Genomic DNA, 16,891 nt, shown 5'->3' on the forward strand with positions numbered 1-16,891 from the left:
CTAAAAAGGGACCCAAAAGGACCGAGACGGAGTTCGAGATGGAGTCCGAGATTTAGTCTGAGATGGAGTCCAAGACGGAGTCCGAGATGGAGTCCGAGATGGAGTCCGAGACGGAGTCCGAGATGGAGTCCGAGATGGAGTCCGAGATGGAGTCCGAGATGGAGTCCGAGATGGACCCGAGATGGAGTCTGAGATGGACCGAGACAGAGTCCAAGATGGAGTCCGAGATGGACCCGAGATGGAATCCGAGATGGAGTCCAAGAAGGACCCGAGATGGAGTCCGAGGTCGAGACCGAGACCGGGATCGAGACCGAGACCAAGACTAAGACTGGGACCGAGACCGAGACCGAGACCGAGACCGATTTAGTCTGAGATGGAGTCCAAGACGGAGTCCGAGATGCAGTCCGAGATGGAGTCTGAGACGGAGTCCGAGATGGAGTCCGAGATGGAGTCCGAGATGGAGTCCGAGATGGACCCGAGATGGAGTCTGAGATGGACCGAGACAGAGTCCAAGATGGAGTCCGAGATGGACCCGAGATGGAATCCGAGATGGAGTCCAAGAAGGACCCGAGATGGAGTCCGAGGTCGAGACCGAGACCGGGATCGAGACCGAGACCAAGACTAAGACTGGGACCGAGACCGAGACCGAGACCGAGACCGAGCCCGAGCCCGAGCTCGAGTCCGAGCCCGAGTCTGAGCCTGAGTCCGAGCCCGAGGCCGAGGCCGAGACCGAGTTCGAGTCCGAGTCCGAGTCCGAGTCCGAGTTCGAGTCTAAGAGGGTGAAAGCCCAAAGCGTTCGTCTCCTAGACCTTGGGGGGTTTGGTGAGCTCCAAAAGTATAGTAAGGTGGAGGACTATAGTGGAGCCAGTTTGGCCAGGAAAGGCCAGTTTGGCCCAAGAAGGCTGTACCCAGTGTTGGGTGATGAGCTGCCCACTGGGAAGTCCAAGACTAAAGTGAACACGGACCGACAAACGGGGTAACTTGGTGAAGTGTTCAAGAGCCGGCTCTAGTTCCCCCAGGAGATCGACTGGCCGATACTCCCAATCCAAGTGTGGGTGGCACTACCTACTTGGATACCAGGCATGGCTCAACGGAACTTCACTCTAAGCCCATGGCTAGAGCACCTAAAGGCGGAAGGTGGGGAGAGTACCCACAAGGCTTGCGTAAGGCCACGGTGTTCCGAAATGTTGTCCTAAAGGCCCAGATTGTGGAAAGGAAGAGGAATAGGCCTTTGGTGTAGTGACCAAGGATACAGTCATGCGGTGAGGAAGTCCTAGAGGACTGTGGGACTTAGTGGTCGGGCTTGTGGGCCTTGATCCAGTGGCAGTGTTAGCGAATACGGCCAAGGGCAAAAAGGGACTCGGTGGGGACTAGAAAGGAGATATTGGGGAAGGCTATTCCTCATGTTTGCGGGCATCCTAAGGATGCTAAGGAGTGGATCTGGGATGACCACTCATGGATGGCCCAGTCTTGGAGAGACGGGATTGCAATGAAGGTGGTGTTGGACCACCGATGTGACTAAGGTGATTGGGCATGGCCTAGCGTAACGAGCTGGTATGTGATGGAACTGAACCACGGAGCAACTCCCGAGCATAAAGCCCAAGGAGCGAAGGGACAGGAGCCTAGAGCGACTTGGAACAGTCCTAGAGTAACCAACATTCCAATGCCAAGACCAGCATGTAAGAGACTAAATTTTTCTATTTTACTTTAGTCACTTAACCGCACCTTCGACCACTTGGAGGAGTCTCATTCACAACCTCCATAAGTCCCACTCAGGACTTGGGGTTTGCTAGCCCCGAGAATGGCATCCATGCCACTTAACCTTTGCACTTGGTCTAAGTGCTCCATGTGTTCGGTCCCATGACCAACACCCCAAGGCACCACACTTGGGAGTTTGGCACCGTTCCTTCATTCAGTGGCCCAAGGCCCTGAACCTTGGGTTCCGCACCACTGTCCTTTGGACATGTGGCATATGACACATGGCATATGTCACGTGGCATAAAGAAGGTTTAGGTTCCGCTTCGTGGTGTTATCCTCTGGTAAAACACCATAGGATAAAGGTCAAAACCACATGTGCTATACTTGTGTTTTATTCCTTTGCTTTTCTTATAGTTTACAATCTATTTTTGATATCTTTTACTTACAAAATTTTCTTGCGAGAGCAGATATAAATCAAGCTTGACTACCTGAAACTTCCAACAAGGGACTTGAACTTAAAATGCCACAGGTTTTCTTTGCATTACAAGTTAGATGTTATAATATTTTTGCTTTTTATTTTAGAGGAAGCACCGAGGCCAGCCTCAATGGTCTTGGTCTTCAGGAAAAGGCAGCTGCCTTGATCACTATGGGTTTGGCCGATTGAGTGGAGATTAATCGCTTTAGTCACTTAACCGCACCTCCGATTGAGTGGAGATTAACCACTCCCTTTTAGTCTCTGGCTGTGTTCGCCAACACTGCCACTAGATCAAGGCCCGCAGGCCTGACCACTAAGTCCCACTATCCTTTGGGACTTCCTCACCATGTGACCATATCCTTGGTCACTGCATTAGAGGCCTACTCCTCTTCCCTTTCACCGTTTGGGACTTTGGGACAACATTTCAGAACACCGTGGCCTTACCCAAGCCTCATGGGTACTCTCCCCGCCTTTTGCCTTTTGGTGCTCTAGCCATGGGCTTAGAGCGAGGTTCCATTGAGCCACGACAGGTATCCAAGTAGGTAGTGCCACCCACACTTGGACTGGGAGCATTGGCCAGTCGATCTCCCGGGGGAACTAGAGCCAGCTCTTGAACACTTCACCAAGCTACCCCGCTTGTCGGTCTGTGTTCACTCTAGTCTTGGACTTCCCAGTGGGCAGCTCATCACCCAACACTGGGTCTGGCCTTCCTGGGCCAAACTGGCCTTTCCTGGCCAAACTGGCTCCACTGCAGTCCTCCCCCTACTATACTTTTGGAGCTCACCAAACCCCCTAGGGTCTGGGAGACGAACACTTTGGGCTTTCACCCTCTCAGACTCGGACTCGGGCTCGGACTTGGACTTGGACTCGGGCTCGGTCTCGGCCTCGGCCTCGGTCTCGGTCTCGGTCTCGGCCTCAACCTCGGTCTCGGTCTCGGTCTCGATCCCGATCTCGGTCTCGGTCTCGGTCCCGATCTCGGACTCGGTCTCGGTCTCGGTCCCGGTCTCGACTTCGGACTCCATCTCGGGTCCATCTCGGACTCCATCTTGGGTCCATCTCGGACTCCATCTCGAGTCCATCTCGGACTCCATCTCGGGTCCATCTCGGACTCCATCTCAGACTCCATCTTGGGTCCATCTCAGACTCCATCTCGGGTCCATCTCGGACTCCATCTCGGACTCCATCTTGGGTCCATCTCGGACTCCATCTCGGACTCCATCTCGGACTCCATCTCGGACTCCATCTCGGACTCCACCTCGGGTCCATCTCGGGTCCATTTCGGGTCCCTTTTTGGAGTCTCGCTTATTGCTCGCTTTGTGCTCGTTCCTCAAGCCCTTTGTTGGGAGTTCCACTCCCACTCTTGACCTTTTCAAGTCGGAGCTTTTAGTCCAAACGTGTTACGCTCGTTTGGCTTTCGCTTCGGCCACTACCATGTGGCACCCTTTCAGCTCCACTTTGGGGCCTAGGGATTTTGTGTCTCACAGTTAGTGACTACTGAACTTGAGGATAAATGGGATCCTATATGGTTGCGAAAGTCTCGTGAGTTTGATGGATTCTTATGACAACATGTGGAGACAACAAGGTTCATTGGAAAGCTCTTTTGGGTGATCGATGGAAACCATAGGTGGTTGGCATTTTGGAAATGCATTCAAGAGAAGTTCCAAGATGACGAAGAACAATATATTAGTGTTCCAGTCACATTTGTGGAACTAATGACTCGGGAGCACACTGTGAAGTTCAACATGGCATGCCATAAGATCAACATGTAAGAATTTATTTTTTGTAAACTTAGCCAATATTGTGTTTTTGCAGGCTAAACCAATTTGTGTTTCAAGCTCATACATTGGTACATGACATTGAGCACCTTTGGTTTATCGGTATACTCTCGCTAGAGGAGGTCCAAACATTGTACAATCGTGAGGTATTTGAAGCAATTCAAGTGAAGCTAGCAGCTAGGAAAGGCCAAAAATTGTAAACTTGGTACCAGCTACCACTTGATTTTCTAGTTGCTGTCTGGGCGAAAGTAAATTAGTATTGAAGTATGTATCAACTTACATAATGTTTCTTACAGCCCATAATCAAAGGAGAAAGAGTGTCATTCTTTAAAAATGCCCGAGGGGACGAGCAGCAGAAGAAGATGGAGTGGTATACGATTGAGTAGTGAATTTTGAATACAAAGAGAATAAAGGTGAAAAAGTTGCTCTCGATTGCAGACATATGACGCGGGCAGGAATGGCTTGATAGCATTGCAGAGATTTGTTCTTGTGTTTGTAAGTTCTTCTAAAATTTCTGAAACATTTCATAACTCTTTGTGTGTGTAGGAACTGATAAAGCACCGAAGGAACTCATTTACAACATCTCCAAGAGTAAAATGTCCTTTGTTGAACAAAGTGTCTACTTGGAACTTCTCAACACTTGGCTGTGAAACAACAAAAAACGCTGCGAGATAAAGATGGAGAAGGTGATGAAGGAGAAGGCATACATTTCTTAGAGTATTGCCGCTGATGAGGAGATGCTACAAGTTTGGGACAAGAAGTTTCTTTCCAGCACCTGCACAGGTATCACTCTCAAAGAATATATTCGTGCTTGTCTTGCGGAGCTAGGGAATGGTTGGCTTCCATGTGGTGGGACGAGTTCGGCTGAGTTCAAGAATCAACTAGGACAACCATTTCTTGCGAGGCACATGATTTATAGATATTTTCTCAATTCTCATTTATATATTGGTATTTATATTTTTGTTTTACTTTGTAGATATTTAAAATATTGCCCCGGCATACCGGTATACACAACCGGTGTTTTGCAGAAGCTCCTGACTAGAGGCAAGAAGCTTGGGATGTATGAGCCAGAGTTCTACTGTCCTTGTACACATGAGAGGGAGCTATGCCCGTAGTACCTTGAACTCGTGGAGCAGATGCTGACATCGGACTTTGAGCTAAATCTCTACCTTGAATGTCATCTAGGTTCACTTGAAACTCAGCACTTGGCTAGGAAATATTAACCTTGAGTTATATTCTTATTTTCCAGAGGCTCTTTTTGACTATGATAACGACGTTGTTGAAGTTCAACAACTAAACCCAGACACTTAAGAAACCATTCAGAAAATGCCAAATCCAAATACCATTAAACTAGAGGAAACTGTACAGGAAATTCCAGCATAAGAGATTCCAGTCCCTACTCCTCGCAACCCCCGAAGGGGCCATCATAAAGCCTTTCATGAGAGTAAGGACTTTGATTTGGAACATTCTTTTATTCATTCTTGACTTCACTTTTTTTTATAGATGTTGCAAAGAGCAGCCATCAATCTTCTCAGTGGACTAAGATATTCTTCCCATCCCTCCCTATGGCTACAAATGACAACCTAGAAGAGCTCTCCTCTACAACTATGCATAAACAGGTTAGTAAGCATGAATTTTATCTCCAACTTTTAGTTCTAATAATTGAATTTTAGGTTCGCCCTCTATCCCCAACGGGCAGTGTTGGGGAAGTTGTTGTTCTCATTGGGGATTACACACAGCTTTTAGATGCTACTAATCAGGAGCTCTACATGCTTGATTGGTGGATCCATGGTCTGGGTCAGCTCACACCTTATGGGAAGATTAATTTCATCTTTTTCGATCTTCCCGATGGAATGCAACCATCGTAGGGGGATACTCCGTCATGGAATGTGTTGCAGGCCCAACACATTTCCCAAGCCTTAAAGGTTGTGAGCAGCTTCATGACATACGAGGGTGTGGTTATCATGATCCTTCCCCGCTCTCTAATGTGGGAAGGCTTTCTCACACACTTGGCTGACAACGATGATGGATTTGTTGAGTTTTCATTTGGCTGCCTTCTTTCGAGTATGGCGGTGGACATAAAAGGCACTAGTGGGCAGAAGTGAAAGGTGTGTGTCTTCTTCATTTATAAATTAACTCTATTCTAATTTTTTCCAGATTTATTCCTGGAACTACCATGCTCTATGCCACATTGGGAACTAGCATAATGCCACACTAGTTGATGAGCGTGTTGCTCTTGCTTTACCAGGATATGACAACTCTACAAACATCATCCCAAATGTGATTGACTCGAACATTCTTCACCCAACGTTCCCTGGTTATTGACATTGTTTGGTCATGGCCATACAAATCTTGTTGGAGTTATTCTGTCCGCCAAAGGGGATTGTGCTTGATGCTATAGCAGGATTTGGATCAATGGTGCAGGCAGCGAAAGAGACAAGCCAAGCTGTTTTTGCACTTGAGAAGGAGGGTGCCTTTGAGGACATTCTTATGAGATTTTGCAACAGGTGATGTTAGTGCTTGAAATAATCTATAATATTTATTCTCAAATGTTTCTATGTCATTAGGTTTAGACTTATCACACACAGTGTTTCAGTCCATACGCTTGATCTTGATGATATGGATGATCATATGGACCGAAGTCAATTCCACTTACATATTTATGCTGAATGTATGGCACAACATTACATACAACATGAGCCTATAGTGAAGGAGCATTCCACTATACCCATTTCTACTTTTCTGGATATAGAAGTAGAAGAAGATTGGATATATTCTGATTTTAATATAAATTATGTTGTTTAATATATTATTTTCTTTCTTTGTAGACTAAAAGATTAATTCGTGTCGAACCAATAATCTACATGAGCTTATGGAATACTTTAAACACCTAGATTTTATGTTAAAAATTCTTGGTTCGGGACGAACTAAGGTAGTGCCATTAAACTTTCGCTAGTTAGGGGATTGTATTGACTTCCTTTGACTTTTGTTGACTTTCATTAACTTGAGCTCAGCTCAAAAACTACCCAGCCCCATATAAAAGAGTTTAGTCAATTGTTTCAAAGATGCAATATAAATAAAGACTATGAAAAACTCATCTGCAACTTCAAAATATATTCAAAAGTTAGTGCTAAGGATTTTATCATAAGCACCCTACTCAATCCAGGTTGCGAGAAGACTCAATTGGATGAAGTTAGCTTGTGGGAGTTATTATGATACATGCAACTTGCAATTAGCCTAAGGAGGTAAGAAAATAATATTACATACTTTTTAATAGTATCTCTTTTACATTTTGTTTTATTTAGGGTAAAATCTTAAATGTGTGAATCTCGAGAGGGGAAACTCCAATAAAAAATTGACTCTATCCTTGAATTAAAATGGACTTGTCTATATGAGTTTATCCATAAGAATTTATTTTCAGATCAAGTCGTTATTGAGTAAAAGTGCCCCTTCGTCTTCAAAATGTCTACCATAAGCCTCACCTCTAATATAGATCTTGTTTCTCAAATGGATATATCTGGGTTAAGTGGCCTTGCTAATGCATGGGTATATTTTGACCATATAGAGGGGGATAACCATGGGAGCTCATGTATATGATCTAAGGTAGTTATTTTTTCTCATTGTCTTAAAATGGTTTTAAACATTACCATTTTCATAGACTACAACTTGACAATTACAATAATAGAGTTTGAAGTACAAAACTAGATGGCCCAAAAAATATTTTGGAAGTCCCTCTCTAACATTGTACTAAAACGGACTAATAAGCTTGCCAACTTTTGCGGTTTCATGGCAAATAAGGCTTAGGGCTAATTAGAATGGAGTCCAGATAGTCTTTGGGAATGGTCAACCCTAAAAGGTCGTGATAGGACTTGTGAGTTCCATTGGGCTTAGAGCCTAAACTAATACTGCCACTTTATCAAGCCAAATTTCCAATTAGTGTTTAAAGAGTTGTGCAAACAATGGTAAGTTGCACTTTTTGAAGAAGAGCATGAGGCAAAAACAAATAAGATTCAAATGTGGTGGCATGAAGATGGCCATACAGACGTAAGTTATCTCCCACAATTTAAATCGTGGTTAGGGTGGTAGGAAGTTAAGATGTTCCAATAGGGACATCACTCTCTTCAAGTTGGTTTTTTTTTTTCTCATTTTATTGCCTTTTAATATCGTCTTTTTCATTAGAATTAACCACTTGAGGATCTTGCATACACCCCAACTATGAATCTCTCAAAGAGTAAACATTAGAACTAGTGTTCCTCTAAGGCACAGAAAGGGAAAATGAGTTTATACAAAGCCCGTCTATTGAATTTGATATGCACTATAAAGTAATTTTCAAAAGTCTTGGCATTTGAGCAAGGAAGATATATGAGAACAAAACCTTCAATTGAGATGTCACATGATCGGATGAAGAAGAAAGTGATTCCACCAACACGAACAATGGCAACTGCAGTGGAGGAAGTGGTTTGCAACACATCTATGGAGTATATTCCCCAGACTTCTATTGGTGATATAAAGGCTGTTTATTCAAAACATCATTTTTCCTTTGCTAGTGAAGAAGTTGGCACAAATGTTGGAGTGAAAAGCTCTCATAGGCTTGATGTTGAGTACCATTTTGCTTAAAAACACTACCCCTAGACTAAATCACCTCTAGTAATTGATGAAGAGAGTGCATCTTAATAGTTTGAAAATCACTTACCATAAAATAGAGCCAAAACAATGGGCAATCTGTCGAGTGCTAGAAAAATTAAATGTAAAATGTTTAAAGATGCTTCTAAGGGGCAAATATTGGGCCTAGATCCATGGTGATAAGTCTGCTTCTATTCTAGTCCCATGTTTCCATAAGGAATAAAAGCAAGCAAAAATTTCAAGATGGTGTTGGCTATATTGTTGCAACACTGATGCAAACTATACAAAGTGGCTTGAAGAAACTATAATGACTAAACCTGATATAGTATTTAAAGAATGGCCAGTTGCTAATGAGGTTGTGCTCTCCTCAGATAAGATTGAAAACCTTGAGAAATTTAATTTCAATTTTGAGAAGAGAGTTGAAGACATGAGTGAGAGAACCAGAATTGTTCACACAAAGATGCACAAGAGGCTAGCAGAAAAAGGTAAAGCAATTAAATTTATTAATACCATCTCCAAGCAAAAGTAGGGTAAAATAAGTTTGGCTTAAATGCTTGAATGTGAGATTGTCTCAATGAAGTACATCACTATGCTTGTAAAGGAGTATATAGTCAAATAGAAAATGAAAAGTATACAATCATCATTCAAGAGCGACTTTCTTGCACATGTCCAGACTTTATAAAATGCAAGGAACATAGGAAGGCATATACTCCTTGCAAACATATGTACTACATTTTCATCAACATTACAGTGGATATTTATATACACCAAGCATTACTATTGCTAAGTTGCAGAAGACTTTTGGAGTTAACTAGAGTTTCCAAGACTATTGATGTTTATTCTCTATCAATAATATAAACTTATTATCCTTTATATAATTAATTAAAAAATAATTTTTCATTTCACTTTTCATTTCATATACTTGTAAGTGTTCTTTTGCAATACTACCCATAGTACTTATGTGTCTCAATTTTTGTTTTTACCATCCTAAAAAATATTTTATAGTAGTCTTTGAGTGCATGATATTGCAATGCGTTGCATCATATTGATCATTGCCATTGTTTCCATTGGAACCAAAAAACATATAAGACATTTCTTGAAAGTCACAGAGTTGCAATTTTTTTAAACAAATAAAAAAATAATTTTTTTCACTTAATTTGTTGCACCCTTTGTCATTGCATTTATCTCTAACTCGTGATCACTATCTTTACTATCCTCTTCGTTTTTTTTCTTTTTTATTTTTTGGTTGTGTTATGCAATGAGATGATTATTACAGCTTCTAGCCCTTGAATTACTACTTTGGGAAGAAATATTGCAAAAGTTAAAATTACCAACATTAAAACCCATAAACATTTGTACTTCTCTTTCTTCGAATAAAAGTGCAAATGAAGATCCATAAATTCTAAATACTATATTATGACAAACCCCTCAAGAATGTATTCTAGAGAAGAACCAAGTCTCTCTTTTATATGTAACAAGATTATATCAATGGTTATTTTTTTCCTTTCAAATAGTTATATAGACTTATATAGAATCTTATTTCAAATTTAATAATTTTTAAAGTCTGAAAAACTTGATATTTACTAGCTAGAAAACACAAAGTACAGATTTAAGAGGAAGTGACAAGAATACTTTTTCTAGAAATATCTTATTTTATATTCTAAAAAACATAGCATATAATTAATATTTAAATTGCTAGAACAAGATTTGTCCTTTAAAACATTTTTATCTATATAATGTGTAGAGAGTTATGAAATTATTAGATTTGCCATAACCTTAATATTTTAATGTTTGTATTAAATTACAATTAAAAATTAAGCTCAACTCTTCAACTCGTGAGCTCAAATATGGTCCATGCTCCAAGACCCTTAATTGATTAGAAAAAATAATGCCCACTTATTTGATCCCTTATGGATCATTAATTCACCACCCTTCCTTGCAAGTTCATGCCCTTGTGAATGGAAGTTAAGAGCTATAGCTAAAGGCAAACTAAACTTGCCACATGTTAATCTCAACATAATTCCCCTAACCTAATTAACAAAGTCAAACTTGATACCTCTTTAATACCAAATGTAAACTCTTAAATTTGGACTTCCTGGGAAGTCATCTAACTTAGTTTTATTCAAATATAAAGATGCTTAATCTTTTGAGCTTTACAAACCTTATCAAGGGAAAGTAAATATTGTTCTGCACCTTAAAAAAAACACTAAACATCATATACAGCAATTGTTAGACATAAAATCCTTGTTTAAGAAATCCATTGATACTAGAATAATAGGCTCATCAAAACCAAAAGAAGAGAGTGATGAAAGGAGAATAACTTAAGAAAAGGCATCAGTATTAGTTATAGAACTCCCTGAATAATGAACAACCTTGAAATCATATATCTAAAACTTTAGAGCCCACTGAATAATACTATCAACCAAGTTCTTCCACTATAATAATGAAGTAATCACAATATGATCACCTTCTAATAATATTTGAGAACCATAAAACTATGCATGAAGCTTCTCAAAACCCATAAAGGTTACTAAACACTCATATGGAATAATTCACTTTTGTTGGTTATAATATACAGCTAATGTATATTATGGGATGGCACTAACTAGACACACTTAGGCTTTTTTGCATCAACACAATTTCAAAACTGATATTAAAAGTATTTATGCAAAAAATAAAAGGTTGAGTGTATTCAGGATACACCAATACTAAAAGAGTTATCAACAACCCTTTAAGATCTATAAATGTCTATTCACAATCTATATACTATATGAAAAATGATGTTAATGACTTCAGCAATGTTCACAATAGTGTAGCATGATTAGAAAAATGATCAATGAAATAACTAAAATATTACATTTTGTTTAATAAACCTTGCATATTATTTGATCTGATGGGACATTTTCCATAGTCAACTACTTGCAATAAGTATATTATTATTGACTCCAACTACTTGACTTGTTGGATGGAAGTTGATTCTTTTGCTACTATTGTTGAGTACTTCTTCCTCAATCAAGTGGTATTCTAATATTTCTATTTAGAGCTCAAATAATAATCTTATATTTATAATTGAGGCATTTTATGTTTTAATGTCTCGATTAGAGATACATCACACTTTTATGAGTGTTTATCATCCATAGACATATGGTTTTATGGAATGGTTCACCACAAATAACCATCCTAATCTGAATAATGAAAGTTTATATACTTCATAATCATCCCTTTAAAGGTCTGAATCTTGCATATATTATAGGGGTATAGAGTTCCACTAGTGCTTCAATGGTTATGATCTAATATTGCCAATTGAGTTGAGTTTACCTTCACAATTATCACAAGGTATCAATACTAGGTTTTGAGATTAATATTTAATAAGCATTATTTCACTTGCTTGAGTGAAATTTACTAAACACTTGAGCTGTGTATAAATGGGTGCTAGAACTCTTATCATTGTCCATATATAAAGAACATAATGGATGACTGGATAGCTTTGGGATTTGAGAAGGTTAGGAACACAATAGGGCCATTCTTGGATTTGTTCCAACAGCCTCTTAAGTATCACAAGGAAAACAAGTTCAAGAGGGAATTTGCAAGGTCTCGCACAATCGACAGTAAGTTGGTTTTCTTCCTCAAATTATTTTTTCAGTGTTATGTTCCACATGAGATGTTGCCAAGGTGGATGAGGTGCAACCTCGAAAAGAACCAAGTATACCACTGGTGAACAAAGCAGAAACTCAATAGTTAGAAAAAAGTGAATTTTGAAAGCTATTTGATTTTGACTTGGTCAATGTCAACTACAAGATATCCTCCATGATTTTTCATATCCTTCTGATTTTTGCTATGAATTCATGGCATTAAAAAAATTGAAAAAAAGTGATCATACCTCACAAGAACTTGTTGTGTTTCTAACATAATAGTAGTATCCTTAGAAAGAGTATCCTTAGCAAAGTTAACCTGAAAGTAGATGACTTTTGCAGCAATTGACTTGGGCTGTGATCAATTCAATCTAGGAACGTAACTCCAACGAAATAATCACATAGCTTAAAACGACAGAACTGCAAAAATGAAGAAAAACTTAGTGAGAGCAAGCTTGGAGAATGCATGTCAGAAACAACATTCATGAAGCTACTTACTCTCATGCTGCTGCTCTCTTCGACTTACTACAGCAGAGTCCTGGCCGACTTCTTGCGCGGAAGCACTGTCACAACAGGAAGCCCTTGGAGATCACCTGAAGGAACCTTTGGATTTGGATTCGTAATGCCTGAGTCTTCAAGCACCCGGAACTTCAATCTCGCGATCTGGTATGATATAGATCCGAAGAAGACTGTCGTCTGGATGGCAATGGCAAACGGGCAGCTTGTCCAGGTGAGTGAAAATGCCAAGCTTGAGTTGAAAGCCGAGGGGGGACTTTCCGTCACTGATGGCAGCAGCTCCGTCCCCTTGTGGCAAACCAATCCCGGACAGTGTTGTGCTGAAAGTGCTTCGCTGCTCGAGAACGGGAACTTAGTTGTCCTTGGAAAAGACAAGAAAGTTGCATGGCAGAGCTTCGACTCTCCAACGAACAACCTTTTGCCCGAGCAGCAGCTCCGCACACAAGGAAATCCGTCCTTGGGATACACGAGGTTGATTTCCCAGTCTGGAGCATACCAGCTTGTTCTCAACAGTGGTCAGGTGCTGCTCAAGAACTTAAAGCTGGAGATCCCGCAAAAATACTGGTCTATTGCAAATCCGACACTGAACTCCACCATGACTTGCCTGGATGACGAAACCGGAGAGCACGTCTTGAACAACAACGCTTGCCAGCCTGATCGTTCTCTCAAGTTCCCGGCCGTCTTGAACTTGAGCGTCCTTTCCTTTTACGACGCAACTGGAAAGAGCTGGGCATCAGGATCAATGAGTTCACAAGACTACGCGCTTGACTATGACGATGCGAATGTGTTGAGGAAACTTATGCTGGACGATGATGGCAATCTCAGGATCTACAACTTCGGCCCGAAGAACAAGAGTGGCTCCTGGAGCGTCGTCTGGAGGGCCGCCATGCTCGACATCTTTGGAACATGTGGACCTTGACCTTTCGCTCTCTGCACCTACAGGCCCACAAAAACTTGCAGCTGTCTTCCTGGATTTCACCGAGTTGATCCAAACGATGAATCGAAGGGATGTGACTATGACATACCTCTGGGAGCTTGTCAAAACTCCCCAATCTCGGTGAAGCTCGTCCAGGTGAATCGAGCAGACTACTACTTCAACGATTACAACTTCGACTCGACCATCAAGTCGCTCGAAGAGTTAGGCTCGGGAGGATTCAGGAGCGTGTATAGAGGAAACATGGCCATGAAGAACATCACCACCGTGAACCAGGCTGAGAAGCAATCAAGGCCGAGGTGAGCACGATTGGAAGAGTACACCACGTCAACTTGGCTCCGCCTCCTCGGCTACTGCACCGAGGGAGACCGCCACCTCCTCGTCTACCAGTTCATGCCAAACGGTTCTCTCGACCACCTCGTCCTCATTCGCCGCCTCGCAAGAGATCTTCTCAACCTGGGAGACACAACACTCAATCGCGCTGGGGATTGCCAAAGGATTGACATACCTCCATGAGAAGTGTGGCGAGCGCATCGTCCACTGCGATATCAAGCCACAAAACGTGCTGCTAGACGAGAGCTCTGGCCAAAGGTGTCCGACTTTGGGTTGGCGAGGATGATGAGAAAAGAATAGATGAGCATCACCACCGTGCAAGGAACCAGGGAATACCTCGCTCCAGAGTGGCTCGAGAGCCAATCCATCGCCCCCAAGGCCGATGTCTATAGCATTGGGATGCTCCTGCTGGATATCTTGAGTGGCAAGAGGAAGGCCCTCATGGAGCTGGGCGGCGGAGACAAGGAATGCAAGAATGCGCCACTGCCGCCGCCTGGTGAGTGGTATTTCCTGATCTACGCCTTCGACAAGTACATGACCTCGGAGCTGGAGAGCATTGCCGATCCAAACCAGGCAAGTGGCACTCAAGATCCCGCTGTGGTGCATCCACCAGGATCCAGCATCCAGGCCAGTGATGAGCTGCGTGGTGCAGATCCTGGAGGGCAAAGCGGAGGCGCCGCCGCCGCCATTTCCAGAAGCTGGCGAGAGAGAATGATCGCTTTAACCCTTAGTTTGGTTATTTAATATTAAGTTTTTGAATAAAATAATTAGATAAAAATATTAAGTAGATTATGATGGTATAATTTATACCAAGTGAAATCATTTTAATTCACCATTGCAATTTATAAAGGGACTATAGTGAGAAGTGAGCATTTATTTTGGTGGTATTTCATTCACATCTCAAATAGAACAAAGTAAATGGAATAACATAAAATATAGGTGTTTGTGATCTTAATGTTTTGGCTATCATTTTTTCGTTATCTTAGTTTTGGTTAAGGATATGTGATCTTAAGCCAAACCCAAGCTTAACTTAGCTCACCCGTGTAGCCAGCTTGCTATTGCTGGGCTCAATTCTATATTGAAGGTATTAAGCCCTTCAAAAGTGACAAAGACAGAAATTCTTTTCTTCCTGGAAGTTCTCCACAACCATGTCAGTGGCATCAAGCTTTTATAGACTGCTAAATAGAATATGATCTAGCTGTTGAAAATAACTAGACTAAGAGGTGTTGACCAAACTTGAACAATTGCAACATTTTTGGTGTGGAAATCCACACTATTTCCATAAAAGCATCCAAGGACACAATAGTGATCTGGCTGCTACAGACACCTACTTTCTTAAGCATTGCAAGAAAGTGTGGGTGATGGAAGATGAAGAAACCATTGCTTGGCAGCCTTGTTGCACCAAGGTGAGTGATCTTCTTTAATATATTATTTCCTTTGACCCTGATGACCTTGAAAACGAACAAAAATAAAGGTTATTTTAAGAATATTCTTTTGGACCATAATTCAAAAGTATAAAGGTTAAAGGTTAAAAGGAGATTTACAGCTGACACATAGATTGCACAAAAGACTTTTACCTTGGGAAAATTGGGGTCCAACACCAAACAGTAACGTCATAGAGATCTAGGTGGGATGCTTGATGTTAACACATGTACCACCTATCCAGATGCCCATGCAGCATAAGGATGGGCATCTAGATAACTTGTATGCAGTAAAGCCTGATCTGTATTAAGGAACAAGGTGTGCTTTCCTAAACTCCAAGCATGGTGTGACACCATGTAGCTCAGTCAGGCACTCAATTTTAAGAATATTCTTTCTTAATCTAGGTGTTAACTACCAGTTTAATCCAATAGTTGTGCTAATTTATTTGAACCAATATTAGATGCAAAGTTTCTAAACAAATATACTGAGATTCTTGAGTCTTATTATTATTATTATTATTATCTATAAGTTTTAAGATCATTAGTATAGAAAAAGGAGAAAATATGAGATCACATAAATCAGAATATTTGGGTTTGAAAAAGGTCTAGCAACTGATTAGTTGTACCTTAGATGTTTGACTTAATGCAGTGCAGATTATAAAAGGGCGTTCTTTTACCTCATATTACCATGTAAGTATGGAAAACAAAAAATATCTCTATTTAATTTTATTACTTGCAGTCATTCTGAAAAATGAGAATTTTTGTGCTGCCACTACAAGTATCAAAGTGGATGGCTATGTTTATTGCACTAACTGTGGTTCACTCTCTCAGAATGGCATCTTCAGTAAGAAAAATTATCTATCTTTTGTAATTTTCTAATCTTGTTAAATCTTTCAGATGCCAAGGTAAACCTGGTTTGTCCAGGAGACAGTCATTCATCATTTACAAATAGTAGAGGATACTTTGATATCTTTGAATTAGTGAAGACTGGAACAGATATTGGGAGTTGTCGAGTGAGTGTGGATCCAAGTAGAGCACCCCGGGGGTGTTCTTTCTTAACAGACATAAATGGTGGATCAAGTGGCCAATCCTTAAGCACATGCACCAATAATGGAAATAATAAGTTCACTTGTGGACCTTATTATTTTACTCCAAATGCTTGTTCACCTCCACCACCACCAAGTTCTCCACCTCCACCACCACCTAGAAAACCACCACCACCACCACCTAGAAGACCACCACCACCCCCACCAAGAACACCTCCACCACCACCACCAACGACACCTCCTCCACCACCACCAACATCTCCTCCACCACCACCACCAAGAACACCGCCACCACCACCACCAAGAACTCCTCCTCCACCACCACCAAGAACACCTCCACCACCACCACCAAGAACACCTCCACCGCCACTGCCAAGAACACCTCCACCACCACCACCAAGAACTCCTCCTCCCCCACCACCAAGAAAACCTCCACCA

General features: G+C 41.5%; 1 protein-coding gene across 1 annotated transcript; it reads left to right on the top strand.

The window, feature by feature from the left end:
• Positions 1 to 6,285: 6,285 nt before the first annotated feature.
• LOC9653952 (G-type lectin S-receptor-like serine/threonine-protein kinase LECRK1) lies at positions 6,286 to 13,956 on the top strand. The gene is made up of 3 exons (XM_024669013.1): positions 6,286 to 6,455; positions 12,735 to 13,505; positions 13,662 to 13,956. The coding sequence occupies exons 1-3, from the start codon at positions 6,286 to 6,288 to the stop codon at positions 13,954 to 13,956; spliced, it is 1,236 nt and encodes a 411-aa protein (XP_024524781.1).
• Positions 13,957 to 16,891: the final 2,935 nt, after the last annotated feature.

The sequence above is a fragment of the Selaginella moellendorffii genome, unplaced genomic scaffold, assembly GCF_000143415.4.
Source record: "Selaginella moellendorffii unplaced genomic scaffold, v1.0 SELMOscaffold_4, whole genome shotgun sequence".
Taxonomy (NCBI): domain Eukaryota; kingdom Viridiplantae; phylum Streptophyta; class Lycopodiopsida; order Selaginellales; family Selaginellaceae; genus Selaginella; species Selaginella moellendorffii.

Excerpts from the sequence above, each read along its gene's own strand:
- LOC9653952 (XM_024669013.1), top strand. The coding sequence starts at position 6,286 with ATGGCCATACAAATCTTGTTGGAGTTATTCTGTCCGCCAAAGGGGATT. Across the intron at positions 6,456-12,734 it reads CTTATGAGATTTTGCAACAG|CAGAGTCCTGGCCGACTTCT; the intron begins GTGATGTTAGTG and ends GACTTACTACAG. Across the intron at positions 13,506-13,661 it reads GACTATGACGATGCGAATGT|GCCCACAAAAACTTGCAGCT; the intron begins GTTGAGGAAACT and ends CTGCACCTACAG.